This window comes from Tiliqua scincoides, chromosome 5 (assembly GCF_035046505.1).
Source record: "Tiliqua scincoides isolate rTilSci1 chromosome 5, rTilSci1.hap2, whole genome shotgun sequence".
In the NCBI taxonomy this organism is placed as follows: domain Eukaryota; kingdom Metazoa; phylum Chordata; class Lepidosauria; order Squamata; family Scincidae; genus Tiliqua; species Tiliqua scincoides.
The window spans coordinates 2,796,353-2,813,330 of NC_089825.1; the positions used below are offsets into that span (position 1 = coordinate 2,796,353).

Here is a 16,978-nt window from a genome sequence, read left to right on the forward strand (position 1 = left end):
GAAGGAAGGCCCATAGCCAGGGAGACAGACCAGGGACAGACTGCACTTGCTCCCGGCGTGGAAGGGATTGTCACTCCCGAATCAGCCTTTTCAGCCACACTAAACGCTGTTCCAGAACCACCATTCAGACAATTGGGCTCTCCCACATATTGAATATAGTATCGAGATTTGCATATTTTCTATAATGGCATTTGCTAATGGGTTCCTACATGAGGACAAAGTGCTTATTTCTGGCCACCATCTGCTCAATGACATCACTTCCTCCTAAATGACATAACGTCCAGCCCTCATCAGGCTCCTCTATGAATGCTATTCAGCCTGTTGTATGAAATGGATTTGACACCCTGCCCTACCCTAGAGAGGCTGGAAGGACTGCCTGACTGGGCTTAGGGTGTCCTCACTCCTGAAGGTGTGGTCAGTGGCCAGGTGAAGCAGAACCTTCTCAGCTGTGGTCTCTTTTTGCCTTTGGCACTTCCTAGCCTGGGTAGTTCACATTAAGCAAGAGACGTAGGGCACAATCCTAACCAGGTCTACTCAGAAGTAAGTCCTATTTTGTTCAGTGGGGCTTACTCTCAGGAAAGTGTGGTTAGGATTGCAGCTGTAGACATTTTTCTTCTCTCTCAGAAGGGCAGCATTTCCTGCAGGGAAACACATGGCTATTTATGGCTGTTTAGGGGATAATTGTACATGACACCTGAGAAACAGAAACCAAAGTCACGTTTCTGCCCCACAGAGCTTACGGTCTATATGTGATGCATGACAGGATTAAGCTAGTGTGAGGTCTGTATCGTATGTAATATTTAGCCCCTGCCACTGTTCCCACCCCTTCCCAGGCCTGAACCACCCACCCCTGTCCCATCGCTGTCCTTCCCAACCCCATAACACCACTTTCCTGCTGCCATTCTTCCCTTCCCCTGGCCTCCACCAGCCTGCGTTAAGCTAATGCTCCAGCACATGCTGGTCTTTTGCGGGCATTGACAGGCCCTTCTGCCAGCACCTCCAACCCTTCTGCAGTCACAACCTGCTTTCCAGCACATTTGCGACAGCCAAGGCCAAGATGAGGCACATTGTGCCTACAGTAAAGTTAAATCTTCAACTGGGGGCTGGGGATAAGAATAGGCCCTCGGTTTGGCTGTACTTGTCGTAAGAGGCGACTAAACAGCCACCGGGTAGATGGGACTCGTCAGCCTGGGAAGGCAGCTCATGTGAGAGAAGGAAAACTCTGATCCCAAACCTCCACTGCCTTGTGGCTACATCCAGTTATGGAAAAGGCTTCAGGAGTCAACCTCGAGGCAAAATCTGGAGCCGGAGTCCCTGAGGCAGTTCATGGCTGAACACAGTCACGTTCTGGCAACTCCTGCGACGCCGCTGGAACCAACCGTATTGGCCTCTGCCTTTCCATTGGACCATTTCAGTGACGTGGAGAGGGGGAATTTGCTGCATGGGAAACAGTCTATCCTCCATACCTACTTTACCCAGGCTTCGCGCACTGGAGAGGACACTCTGTTCCAGAACCACCATTCAGAGTGTGACACCGTGGTCTTCCGAGACTGAAGGATGCCAACAAAGTTAAATCTGAATGGAATTATTTATTCATATCATGTTATTAATGACGTCCAGAATGAGTCCATACCATGCAGCACACAGCTCCTCTGACATGGCAACAACAGGTTGCCAGATCATGAGATGCCAATTTCACCAGAGAGAGCTTTTCAAGCAAGCATTCCATGCAGGGCCCTCAAAAATGCAAGGCCGTAGCCTATGCTGCTTTGGCTACTAGGTTAATCCGGCACTGCAAAGGTGCAGCACAGGTTGTGGTCTGTTCTTTTTATTACGCCACCATCATGCTATTTGGTTTCCAAGGCAAGGTATACATCAGTGATGAACATATATAAGATTGCATCCCACCCCTGCTTAAATTTAGAGTGCGAAGACTGCAGCGCAGGGACACAAAAGCAGCAGAGGGATGGAGAGGCCAGGGATGCAGCAAGGGACGGCTGCAGGCCAATGCAGGCATGTGCGCTGCCTCCGAGTGTCACATGGGGATGACCACAAGGACGGGCCGCTGCCAGGGTAATTTGGCACACGGGGTCAGGTGCACTGGACAAGGTACCTGAGAAGTTTCCAGTCCTTATTGTGACATGTTCTGGGGCTGGTCAGAACCTGGGGGCTGTTTGCTGTTAGCTAGAGCCCTTGTTCTTTTCAGGCGGACCATAGAAATTAGAAGTGGAAGAGTGGAACGCAATTCTATTTTTCAGCACCTCTTCCATGCTTGGCACCTGCTTCCTCTTGTTCCTGTGCCAATCGGGTTCCCAGTTTCGGCAACAAAGACAAGCTCCTGCCTCTCCCCAGTCCCCAACTCACATCTACAAACAAAGTTCTCCCCATGGGGCCGGGCGGCCAGAATTTCCCATGAGTGCAAAGGGATGTGAGCTGGGGGAAAACCCTGGCCAGTAACCAATCAGATCTACTCCATGCATCTTATCTGGAGCATCAGCACATAAAAAGGCATGTAAAGACACACTCTGAACCTGAAACTCCACACCAGCAGCACTGACGATGAAGAGCTGCTTCTGGAGACTCCTGTTGGTGGCTGGGGCTGCAGCTGCTGCAGCGTCCAACATTGCTGTGCCCCCACCACAAAAGGCACTGAGCTATGAGCAAGCGGCAAAGCTCGCTCTTGACCTCTACAACCAGAAGGCTGGTGAAAACTTCACCTTCCAACTGCTCAAAACCACTCCACAACCTGAATGGGTAAGTAGTGCTGCTACTCTTGCCTTTAGAGATGCATACATCACCAGAAAAACGGGTCCAGTTCCAGAACACGAGGCCCCTGCCCCAAGGAGCCTACAAACTGACCTGTATAGCCTAAAGGACGAATTTCACCCAGAATGATAGAATAAACACAGCACATGCTAAGGGGCATTCCCAAAGTGGCTGCAATCAGGCATGAAGGAGAGCTGATCTGAAAGGAAAACAGACATTCCACTGGGTTAGTTCAAGGCCCTTCTGTGGTCTTCTTTAAGAAGCTCTTTGGATCCTGGCCTCAGTTTCCACAAAGGGGGGAGAACATGGAGGAAGGAGAGGGAAAGAGATTGCTTCTCCAGTGCTGAGGTGGGGGCTTCAACTTCCCAACACTAAGCACACAAACCTGGACTTTTCCCCTCCATCCCTGGCTTGTCTTGTCTTAGAGCTTGAATGACCTTGAAATGATCAACATAGTACTTAGCACTATTACAGCAAAAATCCTATGCATTTTTACTCAAAAGTAAGTCCCACTATGTTCAATGGGCCTCACTCGCACACAAGTGTGGCTGCAACCCTATGCACACTTCCCTGGTGTTATCTGGTGTGCTCCCTGGGGCATTTGGTGGGCCGCTGTGAGATACAGGAAGCTGGACTAGATGGGCCTATGGCCTGATCCAGTGGGGCTGTCTTATGTTCTTAACTACAATTCCCAGGAGGCCTTGCAGGTTTCTTGTTATCTGGTGTGCTCCCTGGGGCATTTGGTGAGCCGATGTGAGATACAGGAAGCTGGACTAGATGGGCCTATGGCCTGATCCAGTGGGGCTGTTCTTATGTTCTGGTAGCAAGTTTCATTGAACATAGTGGGAGTTACCTCTGAGTAAGCACACACAGCATTGTGCTCTCTGTGCCAGGAGCTGTACATGGATGGTTTGGGCCCAAAGGACTTGCAATAGAGGTTCATCGCATAACGCAAATATAAGCCAGGTTCACTGACTTGTGAGTAGAGCAGACAAAATAAGGCAGAGTCTGGGAGTAGTGAAGGCTCACGGGAGCTGGGCCTTGGAGGCAACTTAGGGCACAATCCTAACCAACTTTCCAGCACCAAGGTAAGAGCAATGCAGCTCCAAGCTAAGGGAACCAACATTCCCTTGAGACCTTGAGAAGGCCTTGAGGAGGCCTCCGTGACTGCCCCCAACTTCAGGATGCAGCACATACCCCACTGGCACAGGTATGCCAATGCTGGAAATCTGGTTGGGATTTGGGCCCTTAGCGGAACAGCAGTGCCAGGGGTGATAAAATAAGGTAAGGGTTGGGTGCCAAGAGGTGGGCCTGATCACTACTTGCTAGCACAAGAAGGAAGGCACGGAAATGGTTTGTTGAAGAAAGAATGGTGACTGGTCCAGGGAAAGGGAGCAGCAGCAAAGGTTTAGAGTCGGAGGGGAGAGCAAGCAGGCTGGGAGCAGCCGGGCTGTGCATTCCGTGACTGCTGTGTGGGTTCCTTCATGTCTCAGGATGCAAATTCTCAAAGCGCCCAAGAAGTGGTTTTCTCCATCCAAGAAACAGTGTGCCCAGCAGAAGAGGAGAACCTGGAGCAGGAATGCGAAATCAAAGATGACGGGGTAAGAGAGATCCGAACGGAACGAGGGCAGCACAATTCCCAGGCTGCCCCAGGACTTGCTTCTTGCAGAGATCGTGGTTTCAGGCTGGAGCTGTGCTTCGAGCTCAGCCTCTGCTTAACAAAAATGCAACCATGTTTCGTGCTGGCGGGCAGCAGAAAGCTGTCAGCCTGCCAGGCTTGTACCCCACCTGCAGTTTTTGAGTCTCTCTGCTGTCAAAGCAGGCTCCTTCTGCAGATGCTGTGCAGCTGGTGCAGTTCCTGAGATTGGCGTGACAAGGTCACAAACTCTGCTGGTGCTGCCCCAAGAGCTGTTGCACTGGAGATGCCAGGGACCGAGCCTGGAACCTTCCACATGCTCTGCAAAGCATGCACTCTGCCACTGACTCCTCCCCCAAATATATATGCATGTCGTAAACATAGGGGGGGGGGTTTGGGGTGCTCAGGGTTCTTGGTTTGCACACCCTAAAGCTCTCAAGGCCCCTCTGCTCAGTAGTACTGCCACCACCCTGTATGTGCCGGTGCCTCTGTCCAGGGACACCGAGACCCTCTAGACTTAATTCTATCCCTTCCAGGCACTGAGCTCTTTCTCCAATTAAAACTTCAACCCTCAAGTTACTAGACCTCAATGAGCACTTGGTAGCTTGCTGAACGGCTAGGCAGGATTCTGAACCTTTGGCCCCAACAGACAATGAAAACAACTTAGTAAAAGAGATTTTAGTTTATTAAGTACATAAGGTTACACACTCTACAATAAGGCAGCAAATGGCAGCAAATAGGCATAAACATCTAGGAAACATATCAGCAATAAAATAATAAAGCTAGCTGGCTATCTCTATTAATCCCTATCTCTCACCTGGGTCAGTTACTCTTGTAGATCTCTTAACTCCAGGGCTACCTATGAGGCCAGGTGCCCATGATGGACAATGGAGCTCACATGCATGCAGGATGTTGCACCTAAACTCTGTCCAAGAAGGAAGAGCACACACCTCCTGGGTACTCATTATTATACTTCTTATGCTAATAGTACTGCAGTGACTTCATACTTATTTAGACTGTCCAGTCAGACCCTTGAGGAACAGAACGTTCTCGAAGTTGGCCTGGCTGCTAACTCCTCCTAGTTCTTACCCCTCCCAACTGGAGATCCACAGCTGCACTCCATCACGCTTGATCAGGCGCCTCTCTGTCTACTAAGGTGCTAAACATTCCAATGGGTTGTAATTCTTGTTATCTGTCCTTCCTGGCCAGCAAAGGAGAGACAACAATCCTTTTGTTTATATATTCACATTCTTGTAGCTGGGAACTGCTAGCAACTTTTCAGTTACACTGTCTTAGTGTGGTTCAGGCTTCACATGCTAACCTAGGCCTAACATGTGTTAGTAAAGAATGGCTGAAGGTGTCAGTCTCCAAGCCTCTCTTCCCAAAAGGGAGCGTGTCATGAATAAGTGCATGTTAGGGATATAATTAAGTCTAGAGGGTCTCGGTGTCCCTGGACAGAGGCACTGGCACATACAGGGTGGTGGCAGTACTACTGAGCAGAGGGGCTTTGAGGGCTTTAGGATTCGAAAACCAAGAGCTCTAAGCACCCCAAACCCCCCTATGTTTACGACAATGCACCACCCTGTCTATTGATGCTGATTTCATTCCCTCCCTTACAGTTGGTCAAGGAGTGCTCTGGGTACTACTTCCTGGATGAGACGCCAGCTGTGGCGGTCGTCGCCTGTGATGTAGCAAAGGACGAGGTAAGGTAGTTTCCCAGGGTAAAGACTGAGATCAGCTTGCCTGGAGGAGTTTGCTTCTGAAAGCCCTTTGATCAGCTTCTTGTACAACTCAGGTTGCAACTTAAATATTGACAGTAACCTTTTGTAAAATGCAAGATATTATATTTTAGTATTCATATTGTTGCCAGTCACTTTCAGCCTTTTGTGAGGGTGGAACACAAATGTTTTAAAATAAAGAACACAGAAAGATGTATTTTTCCCTGCTTATTAATGAACAGCAGATTCTAATCCAGGTTAGTACCTGTAGATAGTGAGTTGGCAACTCTTCTGAAGCTGTTGACGTGTGGGAGTCTCTGGTCCCGGAGCTCCCCCAGGCCCAGAAAGAGACAGGGGTTTGCAACATCAGCTCCTGTGCTTGGCTGCCCACGTGGCGCCTCCAGGCTGGCTTGGCCTGATCTGCATCGTCTTTTGCACTCCAGCTTGGCAAGCACAGCTGAGGGTTGGGGCCATTTTGGACTACCCAGCCTAGTTTCAGCATCCTGCTGGGTGAGGTATGTGTATGGCCAATATCTGAAGAAAATGCTGCAGCCAGGGCCAGGCTCACCGCAAAGACTCAGCCGGGGCAGGAGGAAGCCAGGAGGTAGCAGAAAGACTGGTGGAGGGGTATGTTCCGTGGTCTGTGGACCGAGGAACAAGGCCCTGCAGGAAGTGCTTCTCTCTCCTCCAGCCTCAGGCCAAGCGCGTGAAGCGGTCAAAATGGAAGAAGTTCGTGAAGAAAGTCAAGAAGCCCTTCAAAAGCCTCCTCAAGCACGGATCGGTCGTCGTGGGAGGGAGCATCCCCTTGGCAGGATGAGAAAGAGAGGCTGCTGAGCCCTGCAAAGAATCTGGAGGAAAAACGAAGGCCCTTGAGCGGAAGGGCAGCAAGCCTTCCTCAACCCCACCCCCCATGCTCCTTGTTCATCCAGCACTTGTCCTCTCTTCCTCTTCATCCTGTGCTGCTTCCTGGCTCTGCTTTTCTTCCTCTTGCAGCCTCAAAGGCCTGGAATTCCCACCTCTCTTCTTTCCTCCCGGCCTTACCCAGAGCTCCTTCCATTTGTTTCCTGTCTAAGTAGATTGTCAGCCTGTAAGTACAGTACTGTCCCTGGCCAGTGCTGTGCAGGCCTAGCAAACTCTCTTTCAAATAAACTGATGATGATCATGATGATGATGATGATGATGATGATGATGTGGTGGTGGTGGTGGTGGTGGTGGTGGTAGTGGAGTGAATGCCTTGATTCAGTGCCTGGCTGGATCCTGCCTTCTAGGACTGCCCAAAAGGTTGTCATCGTGGTACCCTAAGCAATTGTGAGGCCGCATCACCCCACTCCAGCAATATTTTTCCATCCAGTGTCCAGTTTTGAAGGCTCCCTTGTGAGGCACCTCAGCAGGCACCAGAGCCACAGTGTTTTACTTGGGGGGAAAAGGTGAGAAAGGCTGGAAAGGGAAGGGAGCTGTGCTCTGAGTGGCGGCTGACACTGCAGTTCTTGGGCAGCAGAGGGAATGGGAGTGCTGGACACATCACCACCAATCCTCTGTTGCTTGGTCACTAAGCAATTCCCAAGCAACAGAGGACAGCAAGCTGGCAAATCACCAAAGGGGGTGGGGGGGGCAGTGACCAGCTTTTAGTCCCAAACTTCCCATCCAGAAGCAGAGAGGCTCATTCTTGCCACACAACCTTGCTTGCCCAGCCTGAACCTGTCATGAGGCTCCAGGGCCAGGAGGGACTTGCTGTGCGTCTGAGTCCCTGCACTGCTGCTTTCTCCTTCAAAAAGAGAAAGAAAGCTCACCTAAGAAGTCCAGGGCTTCCTAGCTCTTGGCTCATACCAGGCTCTCCTATGTGCTCCCAATCACTGCCCCCCCCCCCATTTCCTCTTTGGGGATTTCATGATAAAATGCTGTTAGTATCAGTTGCAGGGCTCAGCTTCCTGTAGAAGCTAAACTGCTGAGCAGGTGGGTGAATGCCTCCTGCCTGGTGCCCATGCAAGTAACTAGATGAAGACTGGTGCACACAACAGCACAGTGCGTGTGAGGCACAGCCTGGCAGTTCCCACACAGCAGCTGCTGGGATGACCAAGGTGGATAATCTGTTGTTGGCAGGACAATTATTCTTCACTAGGAGATCCTTACCCAAAAGAACCATCACCTTCCTGGCTTTTAAGTCAGGAGGCCACTGCAGAGTCCATGCCGCTACAGGCAGTGATGAGCCTTTAGCACAGTGGGGGGGGGGGGGTTTCCTCACTGAGTTTTCTTCCTTGGTCTGAGAATTGGGCTGCTGCTACACTCCCGTCCCCACTTTCATCTGTGAAATGTTGGAGGGCATCTCTCAATCTCTTGGAGCGGACAGGCCAAGCAGCAGCTGTGGCTCTCCTCCAGGATATTGCTGAAGGAGGGATGCAAGTGCTCCCATTTTGCTCCCCCTGCCCGGAATGTCTCTGAAGGGGAGGGGGAGGGGCTGCTTGCACAGCACGGTGAGGCTCCCTGCAAAACGTAGTGCTTTGCACCCCCTCTAGCTACACCACTGTATTGTACAATGGCTTGGTATACAAATGGAAAAACACTGGCTGTAAGCAACAACAGGAACAGGTGGATTATTATTATTATTATTATTATTATTATTATTATTATTATTATTATTATTATTATTATTATTATTAACAGTATTTATATACCGCTTTTCAACTAAAAGCTCACAAAGCGGTTTACAGAGAAAAATCAAATAACTAATGGCTCCCTGTCCCAAAAGGGCTCACAATCTAAAAAGATGCAAAAAGAACGCCAGCAGACAGTCACTAGAACAGACACTGCTGGGGTGAGGTGGGCCAGTTACTCTCCCCCTGCTAAAAAAAAAAATTGCTCAAGGCCAGAGGTGCCTCTCTCTCACCAAGGGGTCCTAAACAGCCACTCCGACTCTATTTTACACAACTGCTCCTCTGCAACAGTGTTGCAAGAATATTTGCAAGGTGATCGGTCATCAATACCGTTGCAGAGGTTCACAGAGGGGAAGGGGGACTTCTCCTTCCCAACTGTCACAATAGGGGAATGAGAACCGTTCTTTCCAGACACTTCTGGACACCCGTTAACCAAAGAGGATGTGGCAATCTTGTTGGGGAACAACAATAGGCCACTTGCCAGAACGTTGGGTAGACACTGTCCCAGGAGGCGATACTTTCTAGGCCCTTCTCGTCATCCTCTGACAAGTGCCAGGTATGTTGAATCTTCTGCCCCCCCCCCCGTCTTCCTCTCCACAACAACAAAAGATACAGGAGTTCAGGCACCCCCTTCCCCTTTGCCCAGACTAGATAATGTCCCATCACCTGTGGGACAATATTTAAAGGAATGAGATACACAGACAACATGAGGCAATTCCGTCTTCAGGACCAGGCTGTGTCTTGCATGTTTTTCATCAAGAAAACGTTAAAACCTAAATACATAAAAATGATGCACAGGATTATAAGAGACAAGAAGAAACAAAAAAGTTGCCCGGTGGCAGCCAATGTTGGCCCATCAATCTACTCATTTAAAGTTACTCTAAGCAGCCACGCAACAGAATCCAAGAGGCTAGTCTTGACCTGCCATATGAAGTCGCAGAGGACTGGAGTACAATTTTCTGGTGATGCTCAACATACGGTACACATCAAAACCTTTTAAAAAGCCCTGCAGGATCAGACATAAACTCAACCAGCCACTTCCCATAGTGACCACTCAGATGGGAAGTTCTCAAGCATGCCATGAAGGCAACAGACCTCCCCCACTCCACCCCCACCCCATCTGAGCTGAATATATTGCCCCAGAAGCTGGCCATTCTATTAGCAATCATGACTAACAGTAATTGATAATATCTGTCCTGTATATCAAAGTAGCTCCAGCAAATGTTCTTAATGACTTCCCTTGCAATTTAATTGGAATATCCCAAGATCAGGCTTCTGAAACTTTCCATAAATCCCCAGAAACACACACCTCCCACCCTCCTGAGATGGTACTTCTGCTATTCTCAGGCCAGTGGTGTGTATTAGTCAACAGGTTTGTGGGCCAAGAACTCACAGTTTGAGAAAGCTTCCTCTCTTAGCCTCAAACCAAAGACCCCTAGAAGTTATTGCCTCCAAAGAGGCAAGACCAGATTATATAAAGAGTACCTTGGCCAGGGCAAGACACACCACTTCTAGGCTGAAAGCAGAGAAGACCATGGAGAGCTCCTGGGCACTTCTGCTTCTGGTTGGCCTGGTCACTGCTGCCCCCACTGAGTCTCCAAAGGCCACTGAGGAAGCCCTTTCTCGGTTCATTGAGATCTACAACCAAGGCCCAAATGTGCAGAATGCCTTCCGTGTCTTTCAAGCAAGGCCTCAACCTGCACAGGTAAGTGAGGAGAGGAGGCCTGTTAGGAGAGCTGGTCCTGCTGAAGGTAAGGATCGGGGTGTAGCCAAGGGGGGAAGCAGAGGTCCAGGGCATCTCTTGCAGCAAGAGCAGTGCTGTCCTGATCACCAGCAGTACTCGGGTGCTGCCTTGGACACTTCAGAAAGTATTTCAGCCAAAAAGAAGCACCTGGTTCATCAGGAGACAAACTGAGCTGTTTTCCTAGGGGTTCATGTTCGTGTCTAGACCTTTTCAAATTGCTGCCTAAGAGACAGTAAGTAGCTCATAAGCAGCCCAATCCTATCTAAATCCGGCCCCATCGATGCAGCCGCACCACTGGAGAACATGCTGCACCCTGTGGGGGAGGGGAGTCCTAGAGTCTCCTCCAGGTAAGAAACATTTGTTCCCTTGCTCGGGGGTAAGCCTCCACTACCATGATGGATCGATCTACTCAGCCCTGCACCAGTGATTTTGCTGGCAGAAGTTTGTGTGGACCTGAGTAGTGGGATAGGATGTTGGTGGAGCTGCTTCCGCCAGTACCACCCTCTTCCTTGCCTTGATGCACACCCTTCCCCACCCTCGTCTCTGTCCTGTCTCTGGGGTGATGTCATGATGAGCCCCTGCTCGTTAAAATTTACCACTACACCACTGATAAACTTCAGTGTGGTGTCAGCTACAATGGTGATGAATTTCCCGTCATGGGTCTGGCTTCCTTCAAAATCCTCCTCTGCAGATTTGGATTGCAAATGTTTTCTCAATGTGGGAGTGTTTGACAGCGAAAATGCTTTCTGAGGATGTGCTATTCCACATCAGTGTCTGCCACCTATTACCTTTTCAGGCATCCACACTGGATGGTATCACATACATTAGCAACCGGTATTTGACACATGAAGCTGCCTTATAGAGAGTCAGGTCACCATAGCCCAGGACTTTGACTGGCAGTGGCTCTTCAAGTCTATGGACTATACTAGAGCAACCAGCTGAGTCTGTGACAAAGGAGGGGGGCTCTGAGAAGGGGACACGTGTGATGTACTGGAGACCCCGGGGGTGGGGGGAAGGCTTCTTCATGGCTGCCATTGTCTGCTTCCCTTTCAGAGCTCAGGTTCTGGAACTCTTCTGCCCCTGAACTTCACCATCCAGGAGACCGTGTGCCCAGCCACCAAGAAAGCTGTCATCGAGCAATGTGAATTCAAGCCTGATGGGGTAAGGAACTTCTTCGTGAATAAATGCCGTTTTGGCACTCGATTTCCAAAGTGAGAGGAGCAAGGGCTCCAGTCCACCCAGGAACTGTGCCCTCCTAAAACCTCATCCATTCCCAGATGCTTGGGGAGGAGGGGCTATCCAATCCAAGGGAACTGGACAAGTTTCTGGAGGAAAAATCCATTACGGGTTATAAGCCATGATGTGTATGTGCCACCTCCTGATTTTAGAAGTGGGCTATGTCAGATGCAAGGGAGGGCACCAGAATGAGGTATCTTGCTGTCTTTTGTGCTCCCTCAGGCATCTGGTGGGCCACTGTGAGATGCAGGAAGCTGGACTAGATGGGCCTATGGCTGATCCAGTGGGGCTGTTCTTATGTTCTTATGGTAACCTGGAACTGATGAAACAGCATTCTGCACATGCTCATGAGAGCTATCATCTTTATTACTGCTGCATGTGTTCCAAAGTAGGGCTGTGTCACCCAATTAAATAAACCTCAGTCACTGATTATCTGAGTTTTAGTCAATTAATCAAACAATTCTATTTGCATACATTTTCATATAGCTAAAACAGTAATTCTGGAGCAAGTAATTCTGGCTCTTGGGGCAACCCAGGATGCAATTCTGGACAGTTGACAGCCTCAGTCCGTTTCTTGGCCAGATGTTTTTACTGCTCATAAAAATAACTATCCAAAGTCCTGTAATGGACTGGTCTATGTTATATCTATACCTTCTGTTTGCCGAGATAAATACTGTATTTCTGAGTTTCCAAAGCAGATCCTGAGGCCTAACCTTTGTTTTCCCTTTGCAGATAATGAAGGATTGTTCCGGGTATTTCTCCACCAAGCAGGCAAACTCCCTTATCGTCGTCACATGTAACACAGTTCAAGGGGTGAGCATTTCTCTTATTAGATTTGGGGGGGGGCAGTTTTCCATGGCCAGGACAAGTGCCTTCCATCAAGCAGATGGGGCACCCAAAGACCTGCTGGGCTACCTCTTCTCTGGCTTAGGCCTTGACCCTGGCAGGTATTTTATTCAGGTCATAACTTGTTGGAAAGCATCTTGATGTTGCTGAAAAGCGGTATATAAATACTGTTGATTGATTGATTGATTGATTGATTGATTGATTGATTGATTGATTGATTGATTGATTGATTGATTGATTGATTGCTGGCAACTGGGGAACATGCTCGCTGACCGCAGGAACAGGAAGAAAGCCCTGCTGAGTGGGATCTAGAGTTTGCCTATTCCAGGATCCTTCTCCCAGATATCCAACCAGAAGGGAACATTGAGGCAAACCACACTCTGAGCCTGCAAGTAGGGTGTAACCATCCTGAGTCATGACTAGGGAGAGATCTCTGCTCCTCCATGACTTTGTCTAATCAGGCCATCCAACCACTACAACCTCTGGGAGCCAATTCTGTAGATGAATGATGCTCAGCTGCGTCAAGTACAGTGGGCCCTCGGTATCTGAAGAGGAGCAGTTCCATGACCCCCCACCACCACCACAGATACCAAAATCTTTGGGGCCCAGGGTACCTCCCTCACCTGGGGGCAGCACCTCCCCCCCCTCAGCCATGCCTGGTCCTCTGGAGGTCACACCAGCCTCCTAGCATCTTCAGAAGGCCTCCTGGACATAACTGGAAGCCAGTTTGGGTGCACATTGTCTTAAATAGAGATCATGGAGGTCAGTGTGCCATGAGAAGAAAAACATTGAAAATCACTTATTTATGAGATTAGAGGAAAAGGTGTGCATGAGATCCTCTGGTGTCTTCCCTTGAAAGAGGAGAGAGAATTCCATTTTTCACTGCCCTACCAGAGTGCTAATTGTCCCTGTTCTAGTGTGTTGATGTTGCATCCTGTGAATATCCATACAATCTATTTGCATGTCAATAGGGCTCATCTTGGTGCCATCAGGAAGTTTGCCCTCCAGAGAAGATCCCAATGCAGCCATTTGAATATCTTTCAAGAGCTTATCACAGTAACAGTGGCCCAAATTTCTGGTCCTGGCCAGGGATTCTGAAGTTTCACTTCCAGGGTTCATGATAAGTGCAGATGGCTCCTTAGAGGCTGAGTTTTCAGCTTGACCCATATCTTAGAGCAGTGGTTCTCACACATTTAGCATCGGGACCCACTCTTTGGAAAAAGAATCTTGTCAGGACCCACCAGAAGTGATGTCATGACTAGAAGTGACATCATCAAGGAGAAAATTTTTTTACAATCCTAGGCTGCAATCCTACCTACACTTACCCAAAAATGGTTCCCCCCCCCCCCGTAAGAGAAAGAGGGAAAGATGAATTTTAAAGCAGCAAACTAACTTACAATGAAGAGAGGTGAAAAGCAGTGTTCCCCAAGGATCTGTCCTGGGACCGGTGCTTTTCAACCTCTTTATAAATGACCTGGAGAAAGGGGTGAGCAGTGAGGTGGCTAAGTTTGCAGACGACACCAAACTTTTCCAAGTGGTGAAGACCAGACGTGATTGTGAGGAGCTCCAGAAGGATCTCTCCAGACTGGCAGAATGGGCAGCAAAATGGCAGATGCGCTTCAATGTCAGTAAGTGTAACGTCAGGCACATTGGGGCAAAAAATCAAAATTTCACATATAGGCTGATGGGTTCTGAGCTGTCTGTGACAGATCAGGAGAGAGATCTTGGGGTGGTGGTGGACAGGTCGATGAAAGTGTCGACCCAATGTGCGGCGGCAGTGAAGAAGGCCAATTCTATGCTTGGGATCATTAGGAAGGGTATTGAGAACAAAACAGTTAATATTATAACGCCGTTGTACAAATCTATGGTAGGGCCACACCTGGAGTATTGTGTCCAGTTCTGGTCACCGCATCTCAAAAAAGACATAGTGGAAATGGAACAGGTGCAAAAGAGAGTGACTAAGATGATTACTGGGCTGGGGCACCTTCCTTATGAGGAAAGGCTATGGCGTTTGGGCCTCTTCAGCCTAGAAAAGAGGCACCTGAGGGGGGACATGATTGAGACACACAAAATTATGCATGGGAAGGATAAAGTGGATAGAGAGATGCTCTTTACATTCTCCCATAACACCAGAACCAGGGGACATCCACTAAAATTGAGTGTTGGGAGAGTTAGAACAGACAAAAGAAAATATTTATTTACTCAGCGTGTGGTTGGTCCGTGGAACTCCTTGCCACAGGATGTGGTGACGACATCTGGCCTTTAAAAGGGGATTGGACAAGTTTCTGGAAGAAAAATCCATTACGGGTTACAAGCCATGATGTGTGTGCGCAACCTCCTGATTTTAGAAATGGGCTATGTCAGAAGGCCAGATGCAAGGGAGGGCTCCAGGATGCAGGTCTCTTGTTATCAGGTGTGCTCCCTGGGGCATTTGGTGGGCCATTTGTGAGATACAGGAAGCTGGACTAGATGGGCCTATGGCCTGATCCAGTGGGGCTTTTCTTATGTTATGTTAACCCCATATTCTTTGGGTTATAAATTGCTGTTTATTGCCACCCAGTGGCTGAAAGGTGGAAATAAGTATTTTGAAAAAGCAGTCTTAGGCATGCTCCTCAGGGCCAAAGGATGATTTCTACCCATTTAATTAATTGGCTGATCATATTTTTATACTGCCCTGGAGCTTAAAACTAGAAAGACAAGACACACAAAGGGAGGGAAGTCAAGGAGGAAGCTAGAAGAGGGAGATCAGTTTGAGGAGGAACAGAGTGCACCCAGGGGAGGCTTTCCTTGCTGTAAGAGACCACAGTTTCCCCCTCCTTTCTACAATTGGGGGCGACTTGGGCAGAGTGCTCCAGAGTAGGGGAACAAGCTTCCTGCAGCTGCCCTTTCTCTAGCCAAGGGTTGGGGGTCAGGCTGGTCTCTCCTTTGCCAGGGTGTTTTTCCAGTGAGACAGGTGGGGCAACCGTGCTCCCTAAATGAAGCACTTGAGGCTGTGTCCTTGACCCTCAGGCCTGCAGCCCCAGAGCAATTAGCCATTCTTCCTTTGGAAAGGGTTTAGAGCTCAGTGGTGGAGCACTTCAGGTGGAATTGCAGGCAGTTAGGCCCTCTGCTGGAGGCCTTGGAGTCCTAGCCAGGCCAGATGGACCTACGGCTTGGTTCAAACTGCAATTGCTTCTTAGGCCTCAGCCACTTTGCAAAGGCAAACTCAAGCAGGGGAGCAAATATGCAGCCGCCACCCCCCACCCCAAGCTATGTTGCACCTGAATGACAGGTCAGCTCATGCTCTGTGTCTGTTTCTTCCCACCAGCCTGTCCGCACCACCAGATTCAGAGGGCTTGGTCGCATCTTTGGTCGCCTATTTGGAAGGATATTTAGAGGTGGGAGCTCAAATGAGTAATTGCAGCACAATGACCCCTGAAGAGCTAAGACGATGATGCAAAAGAACGCCTTGGAAGAAATCTCCCCTTGATAGCTCTTCGTTTTCCTCCCTCCTAAATTCAGTTGCATTCACAATAAATCTTCAACCAGACTGCCTAGACTTGTTCTTGTCCCACTGGGGTTGTGCGCTGTGTGTCTTGAAGGAAGGCGAGACAAGCATGTGACCCAGAAGTGAGTGTGTGAAGTGCCTGGAGCATCCTGCTCTGCTAGGGAAATGGTCTTCTGGCCCCCTGCAATGAATGAGGGTGGGCAACAACAGCACTTCCTGTTTTCCCGCTGTCACACACTGGCATGTCTCCTCTTCTGGAGTCTTCTTCACAGGGTTACTCTGCGAGTGAGCAAACACTATGGAGCTGCAAAGCACAGACCAGGGCCCATATGCATGAACAAAGCGCATCTATACATTCCCTCAAAGATGGGGCAGAGAGACTCTTGCTGGCTGTCTTGATCTGAGGATGGCCTGAGCTGGACACTTTCAGGTCTCAATCCAACTCTCCAGCGCTGATGCAGTCACAACGCAGCCCCAAGAAGGGAACAAATGTTTCCTTACCTTGAAGAAGTCTCCGTGGCCTGCCCCTACCACCACATGCATGGCTGCATCAGTGCCAGAAAGTTGGACAGGGCTGAGACCTGGCAGTTTTCAGCTTTCAAGGGACTGGAAGACTGCTCAGCCCTGGCATGTCCAGAATGTGCCCTTTCTCCCTCATGCATAATGAGCATCATTCTTTATGTGCCTTTCAGGAGGAGATGCTGTGCCAGCATTTCAATAAGCCCTTCTTAAAGCTTGAGGTTCCACAAGAGATTGCGAAGTAGGCCCCATTGCTAGCAGAACAGGAAGGAGGCCCTGGGAAAGAAGGCTTTATCGCGACAGTACCAGAAGTTGGTGCGAAGTGGGGGGGGGGGGGGGCTCAAAAACCCTTTGACTTTATCTCAGCTTGGAAGA

The 16,978-nt window shown here is 49.4% G+C and overlaps 2 protein-coding genes across 2 annotated transcripts; both read left to right on the top strand.

The window, feature by feature from the left end:
• The first annotated feature begins 2,559 nt into the window (after positions 1-2,559).
• Positions 2,560-6,937, top strand: LOC136651225 (lutzicidin-like). Its single transcript, XM_066627424.1, has 4 exons — positions 2,560-2,754; positions 4,260-4,367; positions 6,022-6,105; positions 6,812-6,937. The coding sequence occupies exons 1-4, from the start codon at positions 2,560-2,562 to the stop codon at positions 6,935-6,937; spliced, it is 513 nt and encodes a 170-aa protein (XP_066483521.1).
• Positions 6,938-10,305: 3,368 nt separating this feature from the next.
• On the top strand, positions 10,306-16,848 carry LOC136651226 (cathelicidin-2-like). Its single transcript, XM_066627425.1, has 4 exons — positions 10,306-10,476; positions 11,569-11,676; positions 12,484-12,564; positions 16,777-16,848. Exons 1-4 carry the CDS (start codon positions 10,306-10,308, stop codon positions 16,846-16,848), a joined length of 432 nt encoding a protein of 143 aa, XP_066483522.1.
• Positions 16,849-16,978: the final 130 nt, after the last annotated feature.

What these genes read in the sequence shown, in the direction of transcription:
- LOC136651225 (XM_066627424.1), top strand. Translation starts at nt 2,560, where the DNA reads ATGAAGAGCTGCTTCTGGAGACTCCTGTTGGTGGCTGGGGCTGCAGCT. An exon ending in GCGAAATCAAAGATGACGGG is followed by an intron (nt 4,368 to 6,021) that starts GTAAGAGAGATC and finishes CCTCCCTTACAG; the next exon opens with TTGGTCAAGGAGTGCTCTGG. An exon ending in GTGATGTAGCAAAGGACGAG is followed by an intron (nt 6,106 to 6,811) that starts GTAAGGTAGTTT and finishes TCTCTCCTCCAG; the next exon opens with CCTCAGGCCAAGCGCGTGAA.
- LOC136651226 (XM_066627425.1), top strand. Translation starts at nt 10,306, where the DNA reads ATGGAGAGCTCCTGGGCACTTCTGCTTCTGGTTGGCCTGGTCACTGCT. An exon ending in CAAGGCCTCAACCTGCACAG is followed by an intron (nt 10,477 to 11,568) that starts GTAAGTGAGGAG and finishes CTTCCCTTTCAG; the next exon opens with AGCTCAGGTTCTGGAACTCT. An exon ending in GTGAATTCAAGCCTGATGGG is followed by an intron (nt 11,677 to 12,483) that starts GTAAGGAACTTC and finishes TTCCCTTTGCAG; the next exon opens with ATAATGAAGGATTGTTCCGG.